Consider the following 21390-nt stretch of genomic DNA (forward strand, 5'->3'; position numbering starts at 1 on the left):
ATCCTCCTGTCTCTACTACACGCTGTGGCCAGAGTGGTTGTCTGTTTCTGACCAGATCGCCTGCCCACTGAGAGCCTTTAGTGTTCATTCCTTTGGGGATAAAGCCCACTGCCTGGCCACTGCCTACCTTGCTTGCCTCCTCATACTGTCCTAGCCATTCTTCCCCCCCCTCCCCCCTTCCCCCACTGCTCTTCCCGAAGTCCCTCCTTCTTGTGCTCCTTCCTGCCGGGTGACCTTCGTACGTGCTGTCCCCTCCCCTCTTTGCCTGGTGAATTCTTACTCATCTCAGGTCGTAGCCCAGACAGCTTTTTTCCTGGTAAGACACCCCTGGCCACCACGACCAGATCAAACCCCCCCCCCCCCCCCCCTTAGAGGCTCTTGCAGCACCATCTACTTTTCCTCAACAGCCCAGGTGGCGCAGTTGCAGTTTCATATTCACTTGTGAGTTTGTTTGATTGGTGTCTGTCCTTCAACTAGTCTATAAGCTTGGTGTCTGTTTTTTTATGGTCTCACATAATTGTCCTCATCCTCCCATTCCCATCCCAAACCCCTCCCTACATATGCCCCCTCCCCCGTTGTCCATTGGCTACTGGCCAGGCCCATATGCATGCACGTAAGTCCTTTGGTTGATCTCTTCCCCTTACCCCCACCCTCCCCTACTTTCCCTCTGAGGTTTGAGAGTCTGATCACTGCTTCTCTTTCTCTGGGTCTATTTCTGTTCATCAGTCTATGTTGTTCATCATTTCCTCTAGATGTGTGAGATCATGTGATCTAAGAAATACTCTTGTAAGAACCTAAACTGAGACAAGCCATAATGGTTATGCTGAGAGGCAAATGAATCAGTTTGTAGTGAGTTCCTTTCTGGGCCAACAGTTCTTTTGAGTCCCCATTTCAATGTCAAATAGTTCCTTATGTGTACATGTCAGCCATGCTATTTCAGATCTGGTTGGTGGACAAATGATGGTGATGCAGGTCTGACCGTCTCTGGTTTGGTCCTGGGCTGGTGTCTGGTTTTGTTGATCGCTCTGCAGCCCTTCCAGGGTTCAGCCAGGAACAATACAAAGGATGTTTTCAATAAATGTGTGCTTAATTAATTAATTAACTAGTTGGTTAATCAGTTAACATTTCACCCAGGTTACTGTGAACTCCCTCGGGGTGGGGTCCTGCCTTCATGCCTCTGCACCAACACCACCCTTAGCAGCCAGCACAGCTGGGCCCGGGGAAGCATGGTATGAACACCCTACATGGTAGTGGCCTCACATGGTTGACAGGGATGGGAGTGCTTGTCAGAAACAACCTGCAAGGAGGGAGACAAGCAGGATAGGAAAGAGGAAAGAGCTGAGGATGGAGGTGGTCTAAGGTAACTCTAGCTGCGGCCTGATGGGGAAGGCGTGTTTGGAGCACAAATCATAGACCGCACTGAGGAGTCGCCCCGCCTTGCGGCAACAGGGCCAGGCTTTGGTGTGTATGTCCAGATGGTCTTTAGTGATTGGACTGTCCTGCCAACTGGGCCCGACACCACATCTGGAAAATGATGGTCAGCTGTGTCCCCTCTTCCCCCCAGTCCATCTGTCCCATGTGATCTCTCTCTGGCCTCATCTGTAGTGTTTGTTTCCTCAGGCCGCTGTAACAAAGCACCATAAACTGGGTGACTGCAAACGAGAGAAATGCATCATTTCACGGCGGCGCTGGAGGCCAGAAGCCTGAAATCTGTGTTGGCAGTGGCAGCCTCTCCCCAAAGGCTCTAGCAGGGGTCCTCAAACTTTTTAAAGTGGGGGCCAGATCACTAAGAGCTGGAGGGCCGGACTATATGAACTACTAATTCCTACTGTAACACCTCGGCTGCGCTCACTGCCCAAAAAACCTGGCGGGCCGGATCAGACTCCTCTGCGGGCCGCATGTGGCCCGCGGGCCGTAGTTTGAAGACACCTGCGAGTCTAGAGGATGGCCTGTCCTTGACTGTCTCCCAGCTCCTGATGGTTCCTGGCGACCACTGGCATGGCTTCGCTTGTGGTAGCCTCACTCCAGTCTCTGCCTCCGTCTTCAAAGGGCCCCTTCCTGTGTGTGGCTGGGCCCACATTTCCCTCTTTTCATAAGGACCTCAACTTAGTCACATCTACAAAGATCCCATTTCCAAACAGGGTCAATTCACAGATACCAGGGGTTAGGGCTTGAAAATATATACCGTATTTTTCGGACCATAAGACGCACTTTCCCCCCCCCCTGCGTCTTATGGTCCAAATATAGCCTACACATATACTTTAAAAAAAAAGTTTTTTTACTTGCTCGGCTCTGTGTGGTCTCTGTGTGCTTGCCCGGCTCTAAAATGGTTCTAAATGCTGCTGTTTACTTTACAGGGTTGATTACATGTGTTTATGACTGTGATGTTGGGTTTTAATGCACATAAAATATTTTAGGACACTATTTGTTTCAGAATCTTTTTTTCTTCATTTCCCTTCTCTAAAAACTGGTGCGTCTTATGGTCTGGAGCGTCTTATGGTCCAAAAAATACGGTACTTTTAGGGTACACAAACCGACATTTACCTCTTTCCAACTCTTGTGAACCTGCCCTTCCTGTGTCCGAGGCTTCCTCCTGGGACTGCTTGCTCCTCGGAGCCCTCAGCTTTTGCCAACGATGAAGTTATGCCCCCTTATTCCCAGAAATGCACCCTCAGGAAGGCCTGCAATGCAGACAGCTGGCAGCTTTCACAGTGGTTCTCATGCTTCGCATTGAATCCTCACAACCACCGCAAGAAAGATTGTCATTATTCCCAGTTTCCAGATGAGTAAATTAAGACTCAGCAAAGTAAGTGCCTTATGCAAAGCCACACAGCAGGAGACTTGATCCAGGTGCCTGATACCACAGCCTTAACCATTGCTTCCCTGGGTGGGATAGATGCCAGCTATCCAGAGGGCCCATGTAAACCCATCTAGCAACTTAGAAGAGTGTCATGGAAAAACTGAGAAAACAAGAGAGAACACAACATTGGGGCCCATATTACAGTCCCAGCTCACACAAAGAGATGAAAATGAGTATTTAGGGGCAGTTTTTGGGTGACATTTCTTTAGGGAGAACTTTTTTATTTGATGATGATACAATATAAACGTGGTTATTTTTCTCTGCCCTACTTTCCTATGTCCCCTCAAGGTGAATATGATTTTGCATCCTGGAACCTGCCAGCCGGAGTTCTGGAAGGTTTTCAATGATGTTCCACACTGGTCACGCAAGCATGATTCCACTGTGAACATGATTTCCTCTGGTGGGAGGCCTGACGGTTCGTCACGCAGACCTGGTTTTACTGAGCAGACTATTTTCTCTAGCTGAATGAGGCAACAATTGCATGTCCATGATCACTGCTGAGATACTCCAGATATGCAGTATCTCCTCGGAGGATAGAGGCCCCTGATTGGATTTAACTTTTTTTCAAAGTATGTTTTTATTGATTTCAGAGGGAGGACGGGAGAGGGGAAAAGAGAGACATAGAAACATCGATGATGACAACCTTCTATCTGTGGCCTTAGTATGCCCCTTACTGGGAATTGAGCCCACAAGGTGAGCACGTGCCCTGACCAGGAACTGAACCGTGACCTCCTGGTTCATGGGTCGACACTCAACCACTGAGCCACACCGGCCAGGCTGGGTTGGATTTATACTGTAACAACTAACATTTCATTTAGCAGTTAATACATTTTTGCTGAGTGCCTTCTCTGTCTTAGGCTCTGTGCTAAGTATGAAGGATATAGAAATAAGCCAGACTTAGTCTGTCCTCTCAGGGAGCTTACATTTTATTGGGGGATGTTGGGCAATGGGATCAGTGTTTCAGGAGAACTATTAGTTGAGGTTAGCTATACAAGCCATAGTCTACACAGGTTTCGGTAAAAGAAGGAGAAAAGAATCAGGCTCAGGGCTACACAGCTGAAGGTCAGGGACAAAATGCCAGACAAAATGCCCCATCACTAGGGAGTTTTCTAATGGAAAATTACCATGCCGTCATCTGTTGCTGGGCACCTATGTGAGGGGCTGACTCTTAGAAGCTCTGTCTTGGGTGTCCCTGGAACACCCAGACAGCTCCACCATAGCTGCTTCCCAGGCGATATTGCCTTCTTGCCTGCGGTCATCATGCCCATCGTGTGCTTCCACCTCCAGGTCTCCCCGGGTCGCCTTCCACATGGAGCCCAGGTTACATGCGAAACCCCAGCTGCAGTGGAGCATGGGAAATGTTACTTCCATTCCCAGCCTCTATAACACAGAGAGGCAGTCTACAGGGATCGGGCAATTAGATGCTTGTATCTAGAAATCAGGAAATATACATGAACCAGTGAGCTGGGTCAGATCACAGAGGGTTCACCCGGCTGCAAAGACTGGTGAGCATGGTGTCCCAGGCCAGGAACAAAAGTGCTTCCATTTTGGTTCACCACTGACACAGCAAATGCTCTGGTAGAGACAGAGATACCAGTGTGAAGGGTGCTCCCTGATGCCTCCCTAACACCTCATACTGACGTACTTGAAGCCTAATGGTCAAAGCAAAGAGTAAGAATTCTGCCAGGACAGAGAAACCCTGGCTGTCCACTGGCTGTTCTTCAACCTGTTGTGTTAGGACTCAGCACTCAGAGATCTACTTACTGTCCTGAAGGGAATCCCTTCGATGGTAAATCCAAAACCCTATTCTGAAATGGCGAATTTCTAAACAATGAAATACTAAATTATTATGCATGAATACGTGTTTACTGAGAGACAAAATAAACCACAGAGACAGATAAAAAGTCGTTTTCCCCTCTTATCAGCCACCAGACAGAGGTTGGAAAGTGTTGATTCCAGGTAGGGACCTCTGGCCAAGGGTAATCCTTGGTTATGGAACAGAGCGAAGGAGAGAGACCACGTCTGGTGATCCTTCTCCTCTCCCGAGGAGGGGTGTGAATTTGAACCTCAAGGATGAGAATCTAGTGATTGATTTAAAATATTACCCCCATCTTGCCCTAGCTGGTTTGGCTCGGTGGATAGAACCTCAGCCTGCTAACCAAAGGGTCCCAGGTTTGATTCCAGCCAAGGACACGTACCTTGGTTGCAGGCTCCCACCTCTGCCTGCCTGGGCCCTGGTTGGGGCTTGTGAAGGAGGCAACCAACTGATGTGTTTTCCTCACATTGATATTTCTTGCTATCTTTCCCTCCGTCTAAAAATCAATGGAAAAATATCCTCAGATGAGAAATATATATATATATATATATATATATATATATATATATATTCTCTTTATATATATCCCATCTCTGCAGCACTATTTCTCTCTTGTTATCACAAGATTTCAGTAACATTTTGTAGAAATTTCTTAGCATGCTGAGGGGATATAGGAAGTATGCTTATCTATATTTAATAAAGATTGAAATGAGGAGAGGGAAAAATCACCACAGAGTCAAGACACGGTATGAATAACAAGCAGGATAAATACTAAGAAATCCATACCTAAACACGTCGTGATAAAACTGCTGAAAAACCAAAAGCAGATAAGATCTTAACAGCAGCCAGAGAAAGAGATGCATTACTTTCAAAGGAGCAATGACAAGACTGACAGCAGACTTCTCATCAGAAATCACGGAAGTAAAAAGAGGACAGAATGTTATCTTCCAAGTACGAGGAGAGAACCCTTTCTAACCTAGAATTCATTTGCTCCCAAAACATTCAAGAATAAAGGGGAAACAAAGATGTTTTCAAACTAATAAAAACCAGGAGAATTCAGCAGCAGCAGACCTGCACAAAAGGAAATACTGCAAAGGTATTTTCACATAGAAACGAATGGTCCCAGATGGAAGCTTGAAGATATACATCAATAGAAACAGAAACGGATATTCATACAATATAATATATATGAATATTCATGGATCATTCTTTCTAATGGCAAAAAAATATTAATATTCAAATATTCATACATGGATATAAGATAAACATTTTCAAGGCACTGGATAGCAGTCAATGATCCTTAGCTGGCTTCCCCTACACACCTCTAGACCCCACCCACCCCCAGACTTAAGTCACCCATTTCAATGAGCTTGGGCCCTGGGAGACTGAGCAGCAAGGAAGGACAGTAAGACCTTGGGCACAACCCTGGCAACCCCCACTCCACCCTCCCACCTGCTTCTCTAGTCTATCAGCCATGCCCTCATCTGTCCCAGTCCTCCCATCCAAACTTCGGCCCAGCCCCCTCCTGATGCCCCTTCACATTCAGCTCCCCCCTGCTGTCTGTGTCTCCTGCTGCCTCACATGCACAGGACCAAGCTTTACCAAGCCCTCTCCTAGTAATTTCATGCCAAAACAGATCACAAGGCTGGTGCTGCCTTCCCCAGGGATCCTTCTGCGGGGAGAGGCCACTCAGCAGGGAGGCAAACCCGTGGGACCTGGGGTCTCATTTGGGGAGAACTGGTGGACCTCAGTCCTGCTCAGAGAGCAGCTAAAGGGGCTGGAGATCCCTGTGAAACATTTTCCATTTTCTCCGTGGAGTCTGTGTAGAATGTATCCTGAGTACACTGTGCAGAGTCTGCATAAGGAGTGCATCTGTGTGTAAAAGAGAAGGCAGGCCTGTGTCTGGGTAAGAAGGCCTCTGTGTTTGAGTAGGAGAGGGGGTGAGCCCCACAGCACGCCTTACACACGCGTCTCCACCTCTGGAGAGGTGAGGACAGGAGTTGGGCGCCACCTGGTGGCTAAGGACTGCACTGTACGCCCCAACCTCTTCACCCCTTACCTCCCTGTCGGCCCCCTTCAAGACATGCACACTTGACCGACCCCAGATCCCTCTCTGGCGCCTCCATCCACTTGCTCACCATTCCTGCGTCCCAGACAGTCCCGCAGAGACTGAGACAGAGACCCTGTCCTGAACCTCCTTCCCGGGAGTAAGCCCTTGCTTGCATGGGAGTCATGCAGGAGGGTGCACACGCCAGCCTAACCTCCCTGAACCTCACGCTACGTGGCTACAGGATGCGGCGATAGTAGCCACGCCCCAGAATCATGGTGAGTTTTTATGTAAAATGAAACCGTTAAATTGGGAAGGCAGTACATGGGGCCAAGCCTCATGTTCTCTGACCTGGTGAGGGCTGCCCACCGGCTCTGTGCAGAAGCACCGCACTTCCGTCTTCCTCCAGCAGTCTGTCCTGCCGTCCATCCCGCAGTCCCTCGAGCCTGCGGTCGCGCCCGACGGTCGCGCCCAATGCCAGGCCCCGCCTCCCACCTCCCGTCCGGACCCGCCTCCTGGCCGCCCCGCTCCCCTCCCCGGGGAGCTCCCTCCGGCCAGAGGCTCCACCCAACACCTGGCAGCTGGTGACTGAGGCCGCATAGACCCACCTTCTGGAGTACCTCCCAGGCCTACCTCTGCCCCCACCCCCAAGCAATTGATCACCACGTTCTGCCAATCCCACGTGTCTTGAATTCCTCTCCCTCTCGCCCAGCCCAGGGCACAGAAGACAGCCCTAGAATGATCCCTGCCCTGCCCAAGCTCTCTTGTACTGACAACCTTTCTCTGGCTCCCCACTGCCCCAAACTCCACAGCCTGCCATTCAAGGCCTTCCCTGGTCTGGCCCTATATTTCCCTCCATCTCTGCATTCCCTGTGTGGCTCCTCTTCTCTGAGCCTTTGTATGAGCAATTTCTGCTGCCAGGAGTGCCCGCCCTCCCCCTTTCACCCCCAGGAAAATTACACCTGCTTATCTTCCAAGCCTCGCTGTGGTTCTTCTCAGGGTGATGATCCTGCCTGGAGCCGTGGTCACGTGTCCCCTAGGGTTGTCATGGCCTGAATCTGAGCTTGGATCTATTTTTCCCCTATCAGGCTGCTAGACCCTCTAGGTCAGGGACAAGCAGAGAGTTAGCTCTAGGCCTCAGTGCACGGTCCTGCCTGCATGCGTGCGGGAGGACGTGCGTGGGAGCTGTGCACTGGATTTGGTGGCCAGGAGCGGTGGGATTACATGGCCTCAAGGCTGAGCACAGACATCAGATGCAGGGAGGCGATTAAGGCCCAGGATGTGCACCCAGGTTCTGCTTCCCCTTTGCCCAAAGGCCGTGGAAGAGGGACATGCAGACACATTCGGGGCTGGAGGGTCACACAAGAGGAGCACGGATGCCGGTCCACACTGCAGCTGGCCTCAGAATAGCCGTCCCTGTCAGCCTTGGGCCAGGAACTGGCTACCACCCACCCTGGGCCCCACTGGGGAGACGGGGCCCTGTAAGAGGACAGAATCAGACTGGGGGAGCCCAGAGCAGAGGCTGGGCAGGGAGGGGCCTGGAGCCCAAGCCCCTCAGGGAAGGCTAGAGCCCTGGGGCCATTCAGCCCAGAGGGGCAGACTCCAAACCGTCACAAGCTGTGGGGCCAGAGAAGCAGGCAGGCTCTGTGGTAAAAAGAAATAGATTTATTCTCATGTACAAAGCGGTCAGCCCACGGGACCATATACAACAGTTGCACAAAGTCCTAAAAAAAACACGTCTCTCTAAAGGCAACTCCAAATAGGTAAGGCAGGTGGCCCCCCTCCCCCCCACCCCACCACACATACAGAACAAAGGAGAAGGGAGAAGCTGCCGGGCTGACCCGGGAGGCCTGGCCCTACGGGGTCTCCCAAGCCCTGGAGCATGGGTGGATATGGCCTTGAAGAGGAGAGACACCCTGCCAGGGCTGAGCCAGGTCCCTCTCTGGCTGCAGGGATGGGGGAGGGACTCAGGCTGAGGAGGTACACTCAAGGGCCACTCCTATCTGCCCTAGGGTGTTAGGGGCATTCTATGGCCTCTCCTAGGACTCCAAAGAGCTATGGAATTTTTTATCTAAAAGGGGTCTCAGAGGACAGATTGTCTTCACCTCCTTTTTTTTTTTTTTTTTTTTTTTTTTTTTACCCAGAAAGGGGAAGGGACTTGCCCAGGGTCACACAACCAGGAGGAAGCACTGCTGACTCAACAGGGGCCGGTCTCCCAGCCCAGGGATCCTTCCTGCCCATTGTTCCCATCCTGCTTTCTTCCTGAGCCCTTCCTCCGCAGAGCACTGAGTGCCCCTCTGGCCTCTTCCTCATGGGATCTGCGTCCATCTCCCCGAGGACCCCATCCTCACCGTAAGGACAGTGGCAGTCCTCAGAGGCACCTGTGGCTAGTTCTAGTCCTCCAGCAGAGCTAATGAATGATTCTAAGACCCACCCTCTGCCCCATCAAGATGTCCCACCTTCTTGCAAGAGGATCCTGGAGAGGGAAAAAGGGTACGAATCTGGTAAAGCAAGACTGGGGCCCAGGAGGAACCATTCAGGCTGCCTCAGGGGGAGGAATGGCTTAGGGAGGACTTGCCACGGTGTGATCAGAGGTGCAGAGCAGGGCCCACTGCTCGAGGGCCATCCCCACACTCTCAGAGGACAAGGGACAAAGTCTTGGTGAGGCTGGAAGTCTTGCTTCCATTAAACAGATAAAAACACTGAGGCCCAGAAGGTCAATGCTTGCCCAGGTCGAATGGGAAGTTCTGGCCTAGAACCCAGGACCCGTGGCTCTGGTGCCAGGGCATCTGGCCCGGCCAGTGGAGGGTTTGTAGGAGGAGACCTGGGCGAGGAAGGGCCCTGGGAGCGGCTCACTCAGTGTCAAGGCTGCAACAAACCATTGACAGGGCCCCGAGGGCCATCCAGGTCAGACACCTCATACTCCTCGTCCAGGAAGTCCAGCGAGTTGTCGCTCGGGAGGCCTCGGATGGTGAATTTGTGTGACACCTTGGTCCAGTGCTCCCGGTTAGAGGCCACGCGTTCGTACAGCTCTGCTGCTTTGGGGAACAGGTCCTGCAGCAGCCTGGGGGTGCACAGGGGCAGGGTTAAAGGTCAGAAGTCAGATAGTGGCAGGAGGAAAGATTAGGGCTATACCACAGGTAGAATTTCCATAAGAGTGTGACGCATGATGGTCTCTTCCCACAGGGGATAAAGGATGAAGAAAAGGCCCCATTTAGGGGTAAAACAGGAGACTGTGGTGCTCAGAGGCAGCGGGTGGGTCAGTGAAGCTGGGCCTTGCTCAGCTCAGTACCTGTGTCTGCTATGGTGGCCATAGACAGCCACGCCCCACCCCATCCTCTCTGTGCAGAGTCCCCAGGGGTCCCCAGGAGCTCCCTCACTTGTAGATGGGCATTGCGATGTGCTCCATGAAGCTGATCTGCAGCTCGGGGATGTAGGCCTTCTCACGGTCCATCATCTCCATTGGCCTGTTGCCCATGGCCTTCTCCTGCAGGCAAACAAGTTATCAGGCCAGGATGGGGCTAACCCAGACCACCCCACCCCCCAGCCCCAGGCCAGGAACCCACCCACAACCTGGACACCCTGAGGTCATTCCCCACATACCAAGTCTCCCTGGGAGAAGAACTCTTTGTAGATCAGCTCCTGAAAGGCCAAAACTCTCATTACATCCTGTGAGTGGGATCTATCCACGCAAGCTCCTCTACAGCCCATTCCCAAGGAGGCAAACTGAGGCCTCCCTCAGCTCCACCTCAGGGCCTGTCCTTACCGTCCCAGCGAGTCAGGTGGATGGCCCCAGGTGGGGAGGAATGGCTGGGTTCTGGACCACCTACCACCAGCCACTGACTTGCTGGGTGGCCCTGGCCAAGTCCATGCCCCTCTCTGAATCGCTCCATCTGTCACCCTAAGGTGGTTTAGGTTTTTTTCATTTCCCCAAAAGAAGGCCAGGCTAAGCTCAGCACAGAAAGGGTGCTCAGGTGCAGGAGCCACCCTGAGCCAGGCAGCATTTGAAGTCTGCATCTTCCCAGGGAGGGGCGACCCTTACTGCAATCTTCCTTGTGGTCTTCCAGCCCTTGGTCTGGTCAGAGAGGTCACAGGAGGTCATAAGGAGGCAGAGGAGGAGGCTGTGGTGCTGCTTATTGTTTCGATCGTAGCCCACTGTTGGGAAGAGGGTGGGGTCAGCCTCCTGGTGCTCCCCCAGGCCCCACCCCAGTGGTCCAGGGAATGTGGCATCCTGGATGGGAGCCAGGAGGCTGGGGCTGGGTCTGCCTGGTGGTGGATACTGGAAGGGATGGGTCTAAACTCTTGGGGATGCTCTCCAGGCAAATTCCCCTCAGCAGTTCCTCCCCAACCCCAAGGGCCAGGCCTAGAGGCAGGCACCTTCAGCCATCTTCTGGAGGTCCTTGAAGATGCGCAGGTGGTGGGCCAGGTCCGTGGCCAGGATGATGTCCCGCATCAGGTCCAGCATGCGCTGATAGTCCTGGGTGCCGGGAGGGAGGTGTCTCGGCCTCCTGCCAGACACCCCCACCCGGTTCCTGGCCTTGAGGAGCCTCCACCCATCGTCCCCTTCTCCTGTTTTGAGCCAACTCCTGGCTCCCACCCCCTGACTCCCACCCGGCCCCGTCACCTTCCGGGAGAAGTGGTCGAAGATGTTGCAGCCGTGGGTGTTGAGGATGGCGATGGCCTGAGCGAAGTGGTGCCTCTGGGGGGGGGAGAGGAGTGATGGGGCTTGGATGGAGCAGGGGACTCCCTCACCATTGACCCCCAAAGAGGGAGTGGGCCCAGCCCAGCCCTGGCCCCCAGGAGAGCAGAGCAGGCAGAAACAGGGAGTCAGGCCCTAGTTCCCTTTCTGGGCACTGTTTCCACCCTTGGTGTGACCAGGGCAAGGCCCTCTCGGACTCCGAGGCCCAGATTCCCCAGCTGTCTCATGAAGGGGCACAACGCAGAACGCGGAGGGCCTCTCAAGCTGGAACCGCTCTGAAAGGATCCCTTGGAGCCCTAGACACCAATCCACGCAGCTGGCATGTGTCTGCCGACAAGCAAAGGTGGGGATGAGGCCAGGGCAAGGCCTCTGCCTCCAGACCCGGAAGGGCTGTCAGTCGGAGGAGGAGGAGGAGGAGGAGGCTCAGCCAGGGCGCGAAGGGCAGAGGCAGGGAGTGAGCCCCTCATCTCTGGGGGGTGTGCGAGCAGGCGCAGTCTCTGCAGAGTGTAGTGGGGGGCACCTTGGGAGTTGGGCTCCCACTCTGTGCCAAGCGCAGGGCACTCAGAGCTGTCTCAGATGTTGTTTCTACCCCAAGGAGCCCCCATCTGGGTGGTGGGGAGGGGTGTAGGCCAAAACCAAATAATCTAAGGGAGAGCTGAGTGAGATGAGCACCCCTCCCGGGCTTGGTGGGGAGGGTTTGTACGGGTTGTTCCCAGGCATGCAGAGAGAATCGTGCTAAATACAAATCCTCTTTCTGGAAACCTGGGCTCCAGCAGAACCTGCAGTCTGACTCGCACACCCATGCACACCTGCACCCCGCCAAGCCCATCCAGGAAAGTGAACCAGACACGCCTGGGGGAAGGCTGCAGTGCTCACCGCCTGCCTGAAAAGCAGGGCGTGGGAACAGGAGCTGGGTCACAGTGTAACTGCACATCACCACCTTCGGAGGAGGAGGAGGAGGAGGAAGAGAAGGAGAGGGAATGAGGTGAGGGCATGGGAGGTAGGGGCTGGGGGAAAAGGTGGTACCTCCATGACAGAGCCCTCGGAGCTGTAGAGCGCAGCCAGCACTGATTTCTGGAAAAGCCGGGAAAACTCCATCACTCTTCACATCCAGATCCAAGTGCCGCCCCTCCCTCCCCCTCTCAGAGCCCAGCACAAAGCCTAGGAGAGCCTCAGGCTCCTGGTCCCACCAGCTCCCACCTCTCCTCAGGCTGGGAAGTAACTCTCCCAGGCACCCCTCCACCGTGAGGAGGGCGGGATCTCACCGAGGCCACCTGGAAGGAGTTGTTTGTGCCTCTGTGGTCCAGGTCGTGACACATGCAGGAAACAAACAAGGCAAAGATCTCGATGTCCCTGATTGGGAGACAAAGAGGAGAGAGGTCCAGACACAGCTTCCTCCCCAGAAACTCAGAGGAGGGACAGCTCGCTGAGATGTGCAGGAGCCTCCAGGACGAGAGCTCAGGACACCCGTGTTCCCTCCTGGAAAGAAGCCCTGGTTTGGAGCTTGTCAAGCCCATCATCCCCTGGGATTGTGACTGCGAACAAGTCTGGCCAGGAAAACGGGGCTATGAACCCCTCAGCGGACTGTTCAGAGGGTCCCCTCAGACGGTGCATGTAAAGTGCCTGACACATAGAAGGTGTTTCCCTGCCCGGAGGAAGGGAATCCCAGCGGCTCAGATGGGAGAGGGGCAGCCACTCACTCGAGGTAGTTGGTGAGCTCCAGGTTCTTGTAGAGCAGGTAGCAGAAGTGAGAGACAGAGAAGGCGTGCATCCAGTTGTGGTAGGGTGGGTCCCGGTAGCCCTTCTTCACCATCAGACAGAACCTGGGGGAGGGGAGAGGGCAGCAGAGGGGCCTCAGGCTCTGCCCTTCCCCGGTCCTTCCCTCTCCTCTCGGTCCCAATGTCTAGGAATTGCCTCTCGCTCATGGAGCCTGCCCGCTCCCACACGACTGAGTCTCCCCGAGTTGTTGCAGAGAGACCCCTTCCCAGGAGGCTGGGGGCAGTGGGTGTGAGAGCTGAGGACAGAGGAAGGCAGGGCTGGGGCACACACCGGGCCAGTGTCGGGCAGTCAATCTTATAGTTGCTGATGAAATTCATGTCCTGGAGCATGCTGAGGATGGCCTGCAGAGGGCAGAAGGGAGGGGACAGAGGGACTGTCAGTTTCAAGACAGGGCTCCTGCCTTGGCCCTTCTTGAAGCCTACACAATGGTGCTGGAGTCTTAGATGTTTAGAACCACGAACTAGCAGCACCAAGCTTTCTCAGAGCCAAAAACAAAAATATGGTATCTGAGAACTCTTGGAACCCTGCTCTCTTAAAGTCTTAGAAACACAGGGAGTGAGATGCCAACCCTGAGAGTAATCTCTGCCAATCACCCTGCCAGCCCCTGGCCTCTGGGCAGGCCCCGGGGCCCACGCTGGCAGACCACATGCCCATTCCCTCTCTAAGGGAGACTATAGGCTTCCTTGATGACTCTGTCTTGCCAGGGAAGTTCCTGTGTCCATTAAAGGTAAACCTCTGCCTGTACACCCTCTGCCTCACTGGGGGAGGGGGAGGCTCACCATGGAAGTGTCATCCTCAGGAAGAGAGCGAGGGGTGTAGGTGAAACGGGCAAAGTTAGAGTCAATGGAAGCCACAGGCTGGATGCCGTCATGCAGCAGTTTGGTGTATTCGTCATCAGAGACCTACAGGGGACAAGCCAGTATATTAGGCCCCTCACCCGGAGTGTCCCCAGTCGAGCCATCCAGTCCATGGGTTGGTATTGCACAGGAGATCACCACCCTCCCCTCACAGCCCTGCAGCCCACCCACGGAGCCTCCTTGTCTGTGACCGCCTTCACCTGGAACAATCTATCCTCAGCAAAGACAAAGGACACCCTTCCGTGACACCCCCAAACCATGGCAGCCTTTCACAGACGCTAACTTTAAGATTCCTTATTTGGGAGGGGGACGGTCTCTGGAAGGACCTCAGTCCTTCCCACTATAGTTTTGACTCTGTCTACAAAGTCTGGGACCCTCTGGTCTGGACACAAGGGCGAGGAAATGTTTACATCAACAATGGCCACCCCGTGCTGAGAACTAAAGCCTGAGAGAGCTTTGCTGACACAGGGTCCGGGAATGGAATGGACTATTACAACCAGGACTTCAGGACTCCTGTACCTAGGGGAGCTGTGGCAAGGGCCCTGAGTGAGCCTCTCAGTCATTCCCAAGATGGGGATTATCCCTGGACATGGGGAGCAGCTGGCTGAACCAGGTTCTTCCCCAGGTTGTGTGGAGCTGGGGTCCAGGCATTGCCCTGGGTCTATCTTATCTTCATGAGACAGTGATCAGAAAGCCCAGCCTGGCCCAGGACCCATGAGGGTTACCTTGAGACCCCGAGAAGGAGGACAGAAGCTCCATGCAAGCTCACCTTCATGTGGTACATCATCATCTCATTGGCGAGGTGGCTGCGGTACTGGGCCTCATTCACCTTCTTGTAAAGGAGGGACTAGGGGGAGAAAGGGGAAGAATGCGGCTCAAGCAATGTGGCTGTGAAATCTCAGCATACCCAAGACTGGGAAGGGGGTCAGACAGAACCTCCTGGGCTGGCCCAGGTGTGAGCCTCGGAGCTCCAGCCCAGACTATGAAGCCCCATCCAGCCTTCATCTGGACTGGCCCTTGCTCCGCCTCCTAGGATCTCTTAGCATTTGAGCTGGCACTTTGCACCCCCTCCTGAGCCTGCCCTAGTCTTCGGTGATGGAGCCCAAGGCCCACAGCGGAGAAAGACAAACAAGGAGGGGGGTGAGTGTGAGGGACCGGTGGGTTGGAGCCCCACGGCAGAGCTGCCAGCTGTGGACAATGAGACCCAATATTTCCCAAAAAGAAGTTGCCCAGAAGTTGGGGCTTGGGTTGAGGCTGCTTCCAGAGGAGGGTGGGGTGAGATGGGTAAATAATGACAACGGGGGTTTCCCACGGTCTGGGAGGCTAACGGAATAGGACAGGAAGTAATAAATGTTCAGATGGGAAAGAGGTCAGAGGTGATCAGCGGTACAGAAGGTTGCATAGCAACCCGGCAGTGGGGCTCTGAGTCCTAATGTGGAGAGGACAGGGGGTCCTGCCTGTCTCCACCCGTCTCCACTCACGTGGGCGATGCTGATGCCGCAGTAGATGGAGAAGGCTGTGGCCAGGTCCTCGTCGAACTTGCTGAACCAGGGTCCGTTGATCTTGTTCACCAGCTCGGCCACACCGATAACCTCTGGGGGCAGGAGAGGGGCTAGGACCGGCCAGTGGATGTGTCCGGCAGGGATCTGCCTTCCCAGGCTGTCCTCAAGGGAATCCATGCCTGGGAAACCTGTGCCTTGTGCTAGGGGATTCTAAAGCAGCGGTGTGTGTGTGTGTGTGTGTGTGTGTGTGTGTCTGTGTGTCTGTGTGTGTGTGTGTGTGTGTGTGTCTGTGTGTCTGTGTGTGTCTGTGTGTGTGTGTGTGTGTGTGCCAGCCCCTCCATTCGGCTCCACCCCATCCTGCTCAGTCCCCACCCCAGACTGGCCCCAGACGGGCCCCGCCCCTCTGTGGGAGCCCGCACCCTTGTTCTCATTCTTGATGGGGAAGCAGAGGATGTTGCGCGTGCGGAAACCCGTGCTGTCATCCACGCCGCGGTAGAACAGCGGGTGTGCGTATGCGTCCGGGATGTTCAGGATCTGGCCCGTGGTTGCCACATGGCCTGCTATGCCCTGGTCAGCCGGGATGCGTATCTCGTAGCTCTGAAGGGGCAGGCATGGGTGAGAGGAAAACGTTATGGATGTCCCTAGAGCGGGCCATGACCCCTTTTGCAGAGACTCTACCCCCACCCCCAGGACCACAGCCACACTCTCCGTGGGGCCCTGCCTCACCTCATCTTCCACCACGCCCCCGTCGAACACCTTGGCCACCAGCTCGTTTTTTTCCAGCAGGAACACGGAGCAGCTGTGGGGAGACGGCCTTGGTCCACAGAGCTCTGGCAGCCGGCTCCAGCCACCCCTGCTCCTCACAACTGGAGGCGAAGCTCAGGGCTGGCTGACTCCTGACATTAGTTCAACCCAATGCATTTTATTTTTTATTTTTGAGCGCCTACTCTGTGCCACGCATTGCGATTAGGAGCTGAGGACCCATGGTCAGCAAAGCGAGCCCCACCTCTGCTGCCATTGGACGTTACAGTCTAGGGATGGTCACAGGCACGAAGTAAAGGATCATACAAAATGTGCTGGGGCCCCACAAGAAGGCAGTGGCGGGGGAAAGGGAGGAAAGGGTGAGGAATGAAGCCCGGCGCCTCTCTCCCCCTCCCAGGGGTAAATTCACTCACATCTCAGCATTGCTGAGGTTTCTGGCCTCTGTGATGATCTCCTGGAGCAGGACGGAGACGTCATCTGAGAGAGGGAGAAGTGGGGGGGAGGGGCCGTGGTGAGACTGGGCTGGAATGCCAAGGCCAAACCCTCTCATCTCTCCTCCCCCAAACTCCAGCCCCCACTCCCACCCCACAGTTAGGCACGGAGGAGGACAGTGCACTCACCCAGGTGGGTGAAGAGGTTCTTTGCCACTTGAAGAAGAGCCTGGGATGGAGAAAATAGAGATCACTGGGGTTCAGGTGACAGAAAGTGACCCTCTCCAACCCGATGCCTCCAACATCCCCAGGGGCTTTTCATTCCTCTCCTAGGGCTCTCCACACAAGCTGGAGACACAGAGTCTACTAGCAATTATGTCATTTGGATACTAAGTAGAGGAGTGGGAGGAACTGCCTCAGTGAAAGTGTGTAGAAATCTACAGTCTCAGATGTGCATTCACCTCAGCTTCCAGCCACCCAGCATTGCTGTAGTACCCGAGTCGAACACTAGAGGGTGATCGCATACAGTGCCTGCAGCCAGTGGCCACTGAGGAATCTGTCACCTTCAGAGCACCAGGTAAACCCCCTGCCATGGTCCAGACAGAGATGGGCTTTTCCCCTGTGGATAAGTCGCTGCGGCTGGGAGCTGGGCGGCTTTGTTCCTGAGAGAGGCGCAAGGCAGGCCACTCACCTGGCACTCACACTTGAGCTTCTGCTCCTTCTGGAATGCCAGGGTGCTTGTGAGCACCGTGCTGGTGTAGTGAAAGCAATGCTGGACCGCATGCTTGTCCTGATCTGTGAATCTGGGGAGGGAGGCAAGGTCATCAGAGAGGGAGCTGATGACAGACTTCTCCCCCCATTTCTCCTCATTTCCATTCCTCCAGGAAGCCCACTCAGAGATCACCAGCTAAGTAAGTATCACTCTCCTCGACTGGGGCTGCTCACTGCACAGGTGGCTTGGGGCAGCTTCTCCCTCAGACTAGAAGACCCCTGGGAACGAAATGTGTTTCCTCCTCACGCTATTGCTTCTTGAAGTCCGGCCACGTCTCCCTCTGCTGACTTTATTTTTATTTTTTAAAAATATATTTTATTGATTTTTTACAGAGAGGAAGGGAGAGAGATAGAGAGCTAGAAACGTCGATGAGAGAGAAACATCGACCAGCCGCCTCTTGCACACCTCCCCACCGGGGATGTGCCCGCAACCAATGTACATGCCCTTGACCGGAAACGAACCTGGGACCTTTCAGTACGCAGACCGATGCTCTACCACTGAGCCAAACCAGTTTCAGCTCTCTGCTGACTTTAGATTTACCCAAACCGAGGCTGGGTCAGAGCTGGGTGTTCCCCTGCTCCTCCCCGGAGGCCCCTCCAGGCTCAGGATGGGGGGTGGGGTGGCATTGCCCTGTTCTATCCAACTCTAATCACTGCCCTACTCTTCCAGGACTTTGGGTGCTTCTCAGCTTCAGCTAAAATCCTTATCCTTCTGAGAACACCTCCAGTTCCTTCACACCTTTATGCTTTTCCCTACACTGTTCTCTCTGCCTAGAATCCCTATCCCACCATCCTCCTCTTATGCCCTGAAATAAACTTTCAGTTTTGAAGGCAGGAACCATGACTATATCACCCCACGTCCAATGCAGAGCCTGGTACAGGGGAGATGTTTGGGAAGTGTCTCCTCAAAGTCTTAACTGTGATCTACAATACCTCTGCCCTGGCCACCAGCCCCACCACACTCCCTGCTGAAGGAATTCTGGAACCCCTGTTCTCTGCATTGCAGGCAGCTTCCCTACAGTCAGGCTTTGAGCTGAACCCCATCTTGGCTCATGCAATCACTTAGCAATCACTCCCTGAAATATGTGGAACCCAGAGGTGATCCTGTCCCTGCCATGGGCCTCAGGGCTATCACTAAGGCCCCATCTCATTTACCATCTGAAACCACCCCTGCTCTAGGTACAGGGCCATCTCAGAACCCAGTCCCACAACCAGTAGCCAGAGGCCGCAGCCCCTGCTGGACTTCCTCTCACTCTGCACTCCTCTCCCTAAAGGCCTTCCCAAGGTCATCTGGTCAGCACTCAGCTGGACACAGTAGGTGCTCAGCATGTGCTTATCAATGGCATACATTCTCCCACTACTAGGATGCCCACCTGCTGTCTTCCCCCCGCCCCCCCCTCCCCCCCGCCCCAGGTATATTCAACTGCCTAGCGTTCCATGTTAGGAGTCCTGCTACACAGACCCATGACTCCCATGTCTCTGCTCACTCCTGCAGACCCCAACCCTGGCCTCTGACACCTCTCCCCTGTCTCCACTTCCTGCAGGAGCCCCAGCCTGTTTGCTTAAGCCCCGGGGGCCAAGCATCTTGTCAGCATCCCTCTGGAATCAGGATTCTGACTGTATGTCTTAGCCCAAACTATAGACCTGCTGGACCACGTGTGGCAGCATTCATATCCTGAACCTACTCCCAGGACAGACATAGCTAATCAATCATAGGACTAAGAACCAGTTGGTATAGGACAAGAAATCTATTTATGGTACCATTCTTAGATCCCAAATCTAATCTCAGTTCCTGAGATAGCCCTCCTAACTAAGCCTGTTTACCCATCTCTATGTCCTGCCTACCATTCCATTTTGTATGACTCTTATAGCTGCTCCGTCAGTGCCTATAAAGACCCTCCGTTTAGCCTGGCCCCAAGCCTGTATTCCCTTTAGCCGTTGTCCACTGTGTCAGTGATGCTCTGTGCATTCCAAAGAGTCCATCATCCCAGAGCTCAGGGAATTCCCAGCAGAAATGCCAACCAGGGGATGGCAAATGGGGAAGGGGGCCAATACCCTAACAGTGGATAATCCCAACTGCAAGAAGTGGGCAAAAAAAGTAGGGGCTCACTGGGACCTCAACATGCTTTTAAATAAGCTAAAACGGGTAACGGAGAGCCAACAATTACTGTGCCTCAGCCGTAGCAGAAGCAAGAGCCTAGCACTCTCATAAACCTGTGGTCTCTTACACCGGCAAACCATTTAGTCCACGCTGCTGGAATAGTACCCTCTTCCAGCTCTGTTACCCTGGTAGAACCCTGTCCGGGCTCTCAGCTCACCTCCTGACCCACATCACCCCACCCTGACTCACAAGTCTCCGCCGAGCTTGTTGAAGGCACAGGCCAGGGCCACCACCTGGTCCGTGGCCCGACTGATGACAGGCACACAGAGCATGGTCTTTAGCTCACAGCCCAACATGCTTTGTAGCTGTTGTACATCCTCCTGCAAAGGTGAGGTGAGTCAGGGCAGGGGGGAGGGAGAGAGTATGCTTCCTCCCCCCAGCCCACCACCATCTGCCACAGGAGGTGCTCAGGGGCTCCTGCAGGTGGGGAGTGCTGTGGTGTGGGGTGGACTGGGAGGAGGTCCCTGGGTCTTATCTTAAGTCCCAGCATCCCTAGGCTGCCCTGGGGGCTGGACATGGTCCTCTCCCTTTGCCTCCTCCCCTGGTCCAGTCAGGCCATGGCTTACTGAGGTGAGATCTCCCAGCTGGATAGACTCCTTGTCTTCCACCACCTGGCCCAGGCGTCCCATTGTCAACTGTGGAGGGAGGAGAGGCTGAGTCAGGGCTCACCCTAACCCTCAAACCCTAACCCTCCCCCCAAAGTCTGGAAGACTCAGGGACCTTTTCAGTCAGTCCAAATGGGGAATGGAGTCCATACTGAGAAGGTGTGTGTGTGCGCGCGTGTGTGTGTGCGTGTGTGTGTGTGTGTGTGTGTGTGTGTTCTGCTCCTAACCAGAATGCCGTGTGGAAGATTTAGGGTCTCCCCTAACTAGGAGAGAGAAAAAGCAGCCTCCAAGATCCTCATTGATCCCCAAAGATCCTAAGAACCAAAATCCAGAAACGCCCCAGCGGAGGTAAGCTGGTCCCACGTGAACTGTTCTGTAGATTGCATGAGATTTCTCCGATGGGTCCTGATCAGGAAAGGTTGTGAGCTCTCATAACATTTCTAAGCAGACCCCGAGATCCAGATAATTCCATCAGATTCCAAGAGATTCTGGCAGATCCCAGTCTCTCGGTGCAAATCCCAAGGGCGCCTCGTTTGCCTTAACTGCTCCGGCAGACTCACCGGGAAGCTGGTCTCTTCGTCCAGCACTCTGTCTCCAATGACCTGAGGGGCAGAGGGGCGGGGACCCATTAAAAGATAAGCTGGGTTTTTCTCCCGAGACCCGGTCCCTCTCCTGGTCCCACCGTGGCCCTGGCCCTCACCTTGCAGGAGAGCTGGAGATTGTCCTCGGACACCAGCAGGAGGCAGCAGTGGGACGCCTGGGTCTCCTGCTGCAGCTGAAAGGCAAGAACCCAGCGAGGGGCTGGCCGCGGGTCCGGGCCACCCACTCCCCACCCTCTCGCCCCTGAGGCCCCTCAGGCAGGTGGGAAAGAGGCGAGGGGCGGGACGTCGAAATCCCAACTGAGAGGGAGGGCTCAAGACACATCGGTCCCTGGGGGAGCAGGGGACAGGCGTAGGGACTCACGTATTGGAGGACTTTGAGCTGCAGGGAACAAGCATCCAGGTCGTAGAGTTCCCCTGCAACGGCGAGCGCGGGTCAGAGGGCTCTTAGACACACACACACCCCCATCCACACGCACACACTTCCCGCCACCTGGCAGC

General features: G+C 54.3%; 1 protein-coding gene across 1 annotated transcript in view; it reads right to left on the bottom strand.

Moving 5' to 3' along the window:
• Positions 1–8368: 8368 nt before the first annotated feature.
• Positions 8369–21390, bottom strand: part of PDE2A (phosphodiesterase 2A) — an 87672-nt gene continuing 74650 nt past the window's right edge. The window contains 24 exon segments of the mRNA XM_036426871.2: positions 8369–9599; positions 9601–9787; positions 10104–10210; positions 10327–10365; positions 10766–10878; positions 11101–11200; positions 11348–11422; positions 12449–12496; positions 12688–12775; positions 13123–13245; positions 13472–13542; positions 13981–14103; positions 14828–14905; positions 15540–15652; positions 15980–16157; positions 16287–16359; positions 16736–16799; positions 16943–16982; positions 17445–17556; positions 19875–20005; positions 20252–20320; positions 20851–20892; positions 20991–21065; positions 21254–21306. Of these exon segments, the coding sequence (XP_036282764.2) occupies positions 9576–9599; positions 9601–9787; positions 10104–10210; positions 10327–10365; positions 10766–10878; positions 11101–11200; positions 11348–11422; positions 12449–12496; positions 12688–12775; positions 13123–13245; positions 13472–13542; positions 13981–14103; positions 14828–14905; positions 15540–15652; positions 15980–16157; positions 16287–16359; positions 16736–16799; positions 16943–16982; positions 17445–17556; positions 19875–20005; positions 20252–20320; positions 20851–20892; positions 20991–21065; positions 21254–21306 (2126 nt within the window). The 3' untranslated portion in view covers positions 8369–9575.

This window comes from Pipistrellus kuhlii, unplaced genomic scaffold, assembly GCF_014108245.1.
Source record: "Pipistrellus kuhlii isolate mPipKuh1 unplaced genomic scaffold, mPipKuh1.p scaffold_m20_p_9, whole genome shotgun sequence".
Lineage (NCBI taxonomy): Eukaryota > Metazoa > Chordata > Mammalia > Chiroptera > Vespertilionidae > Pipistrellus > Pipistrellus kuhlii.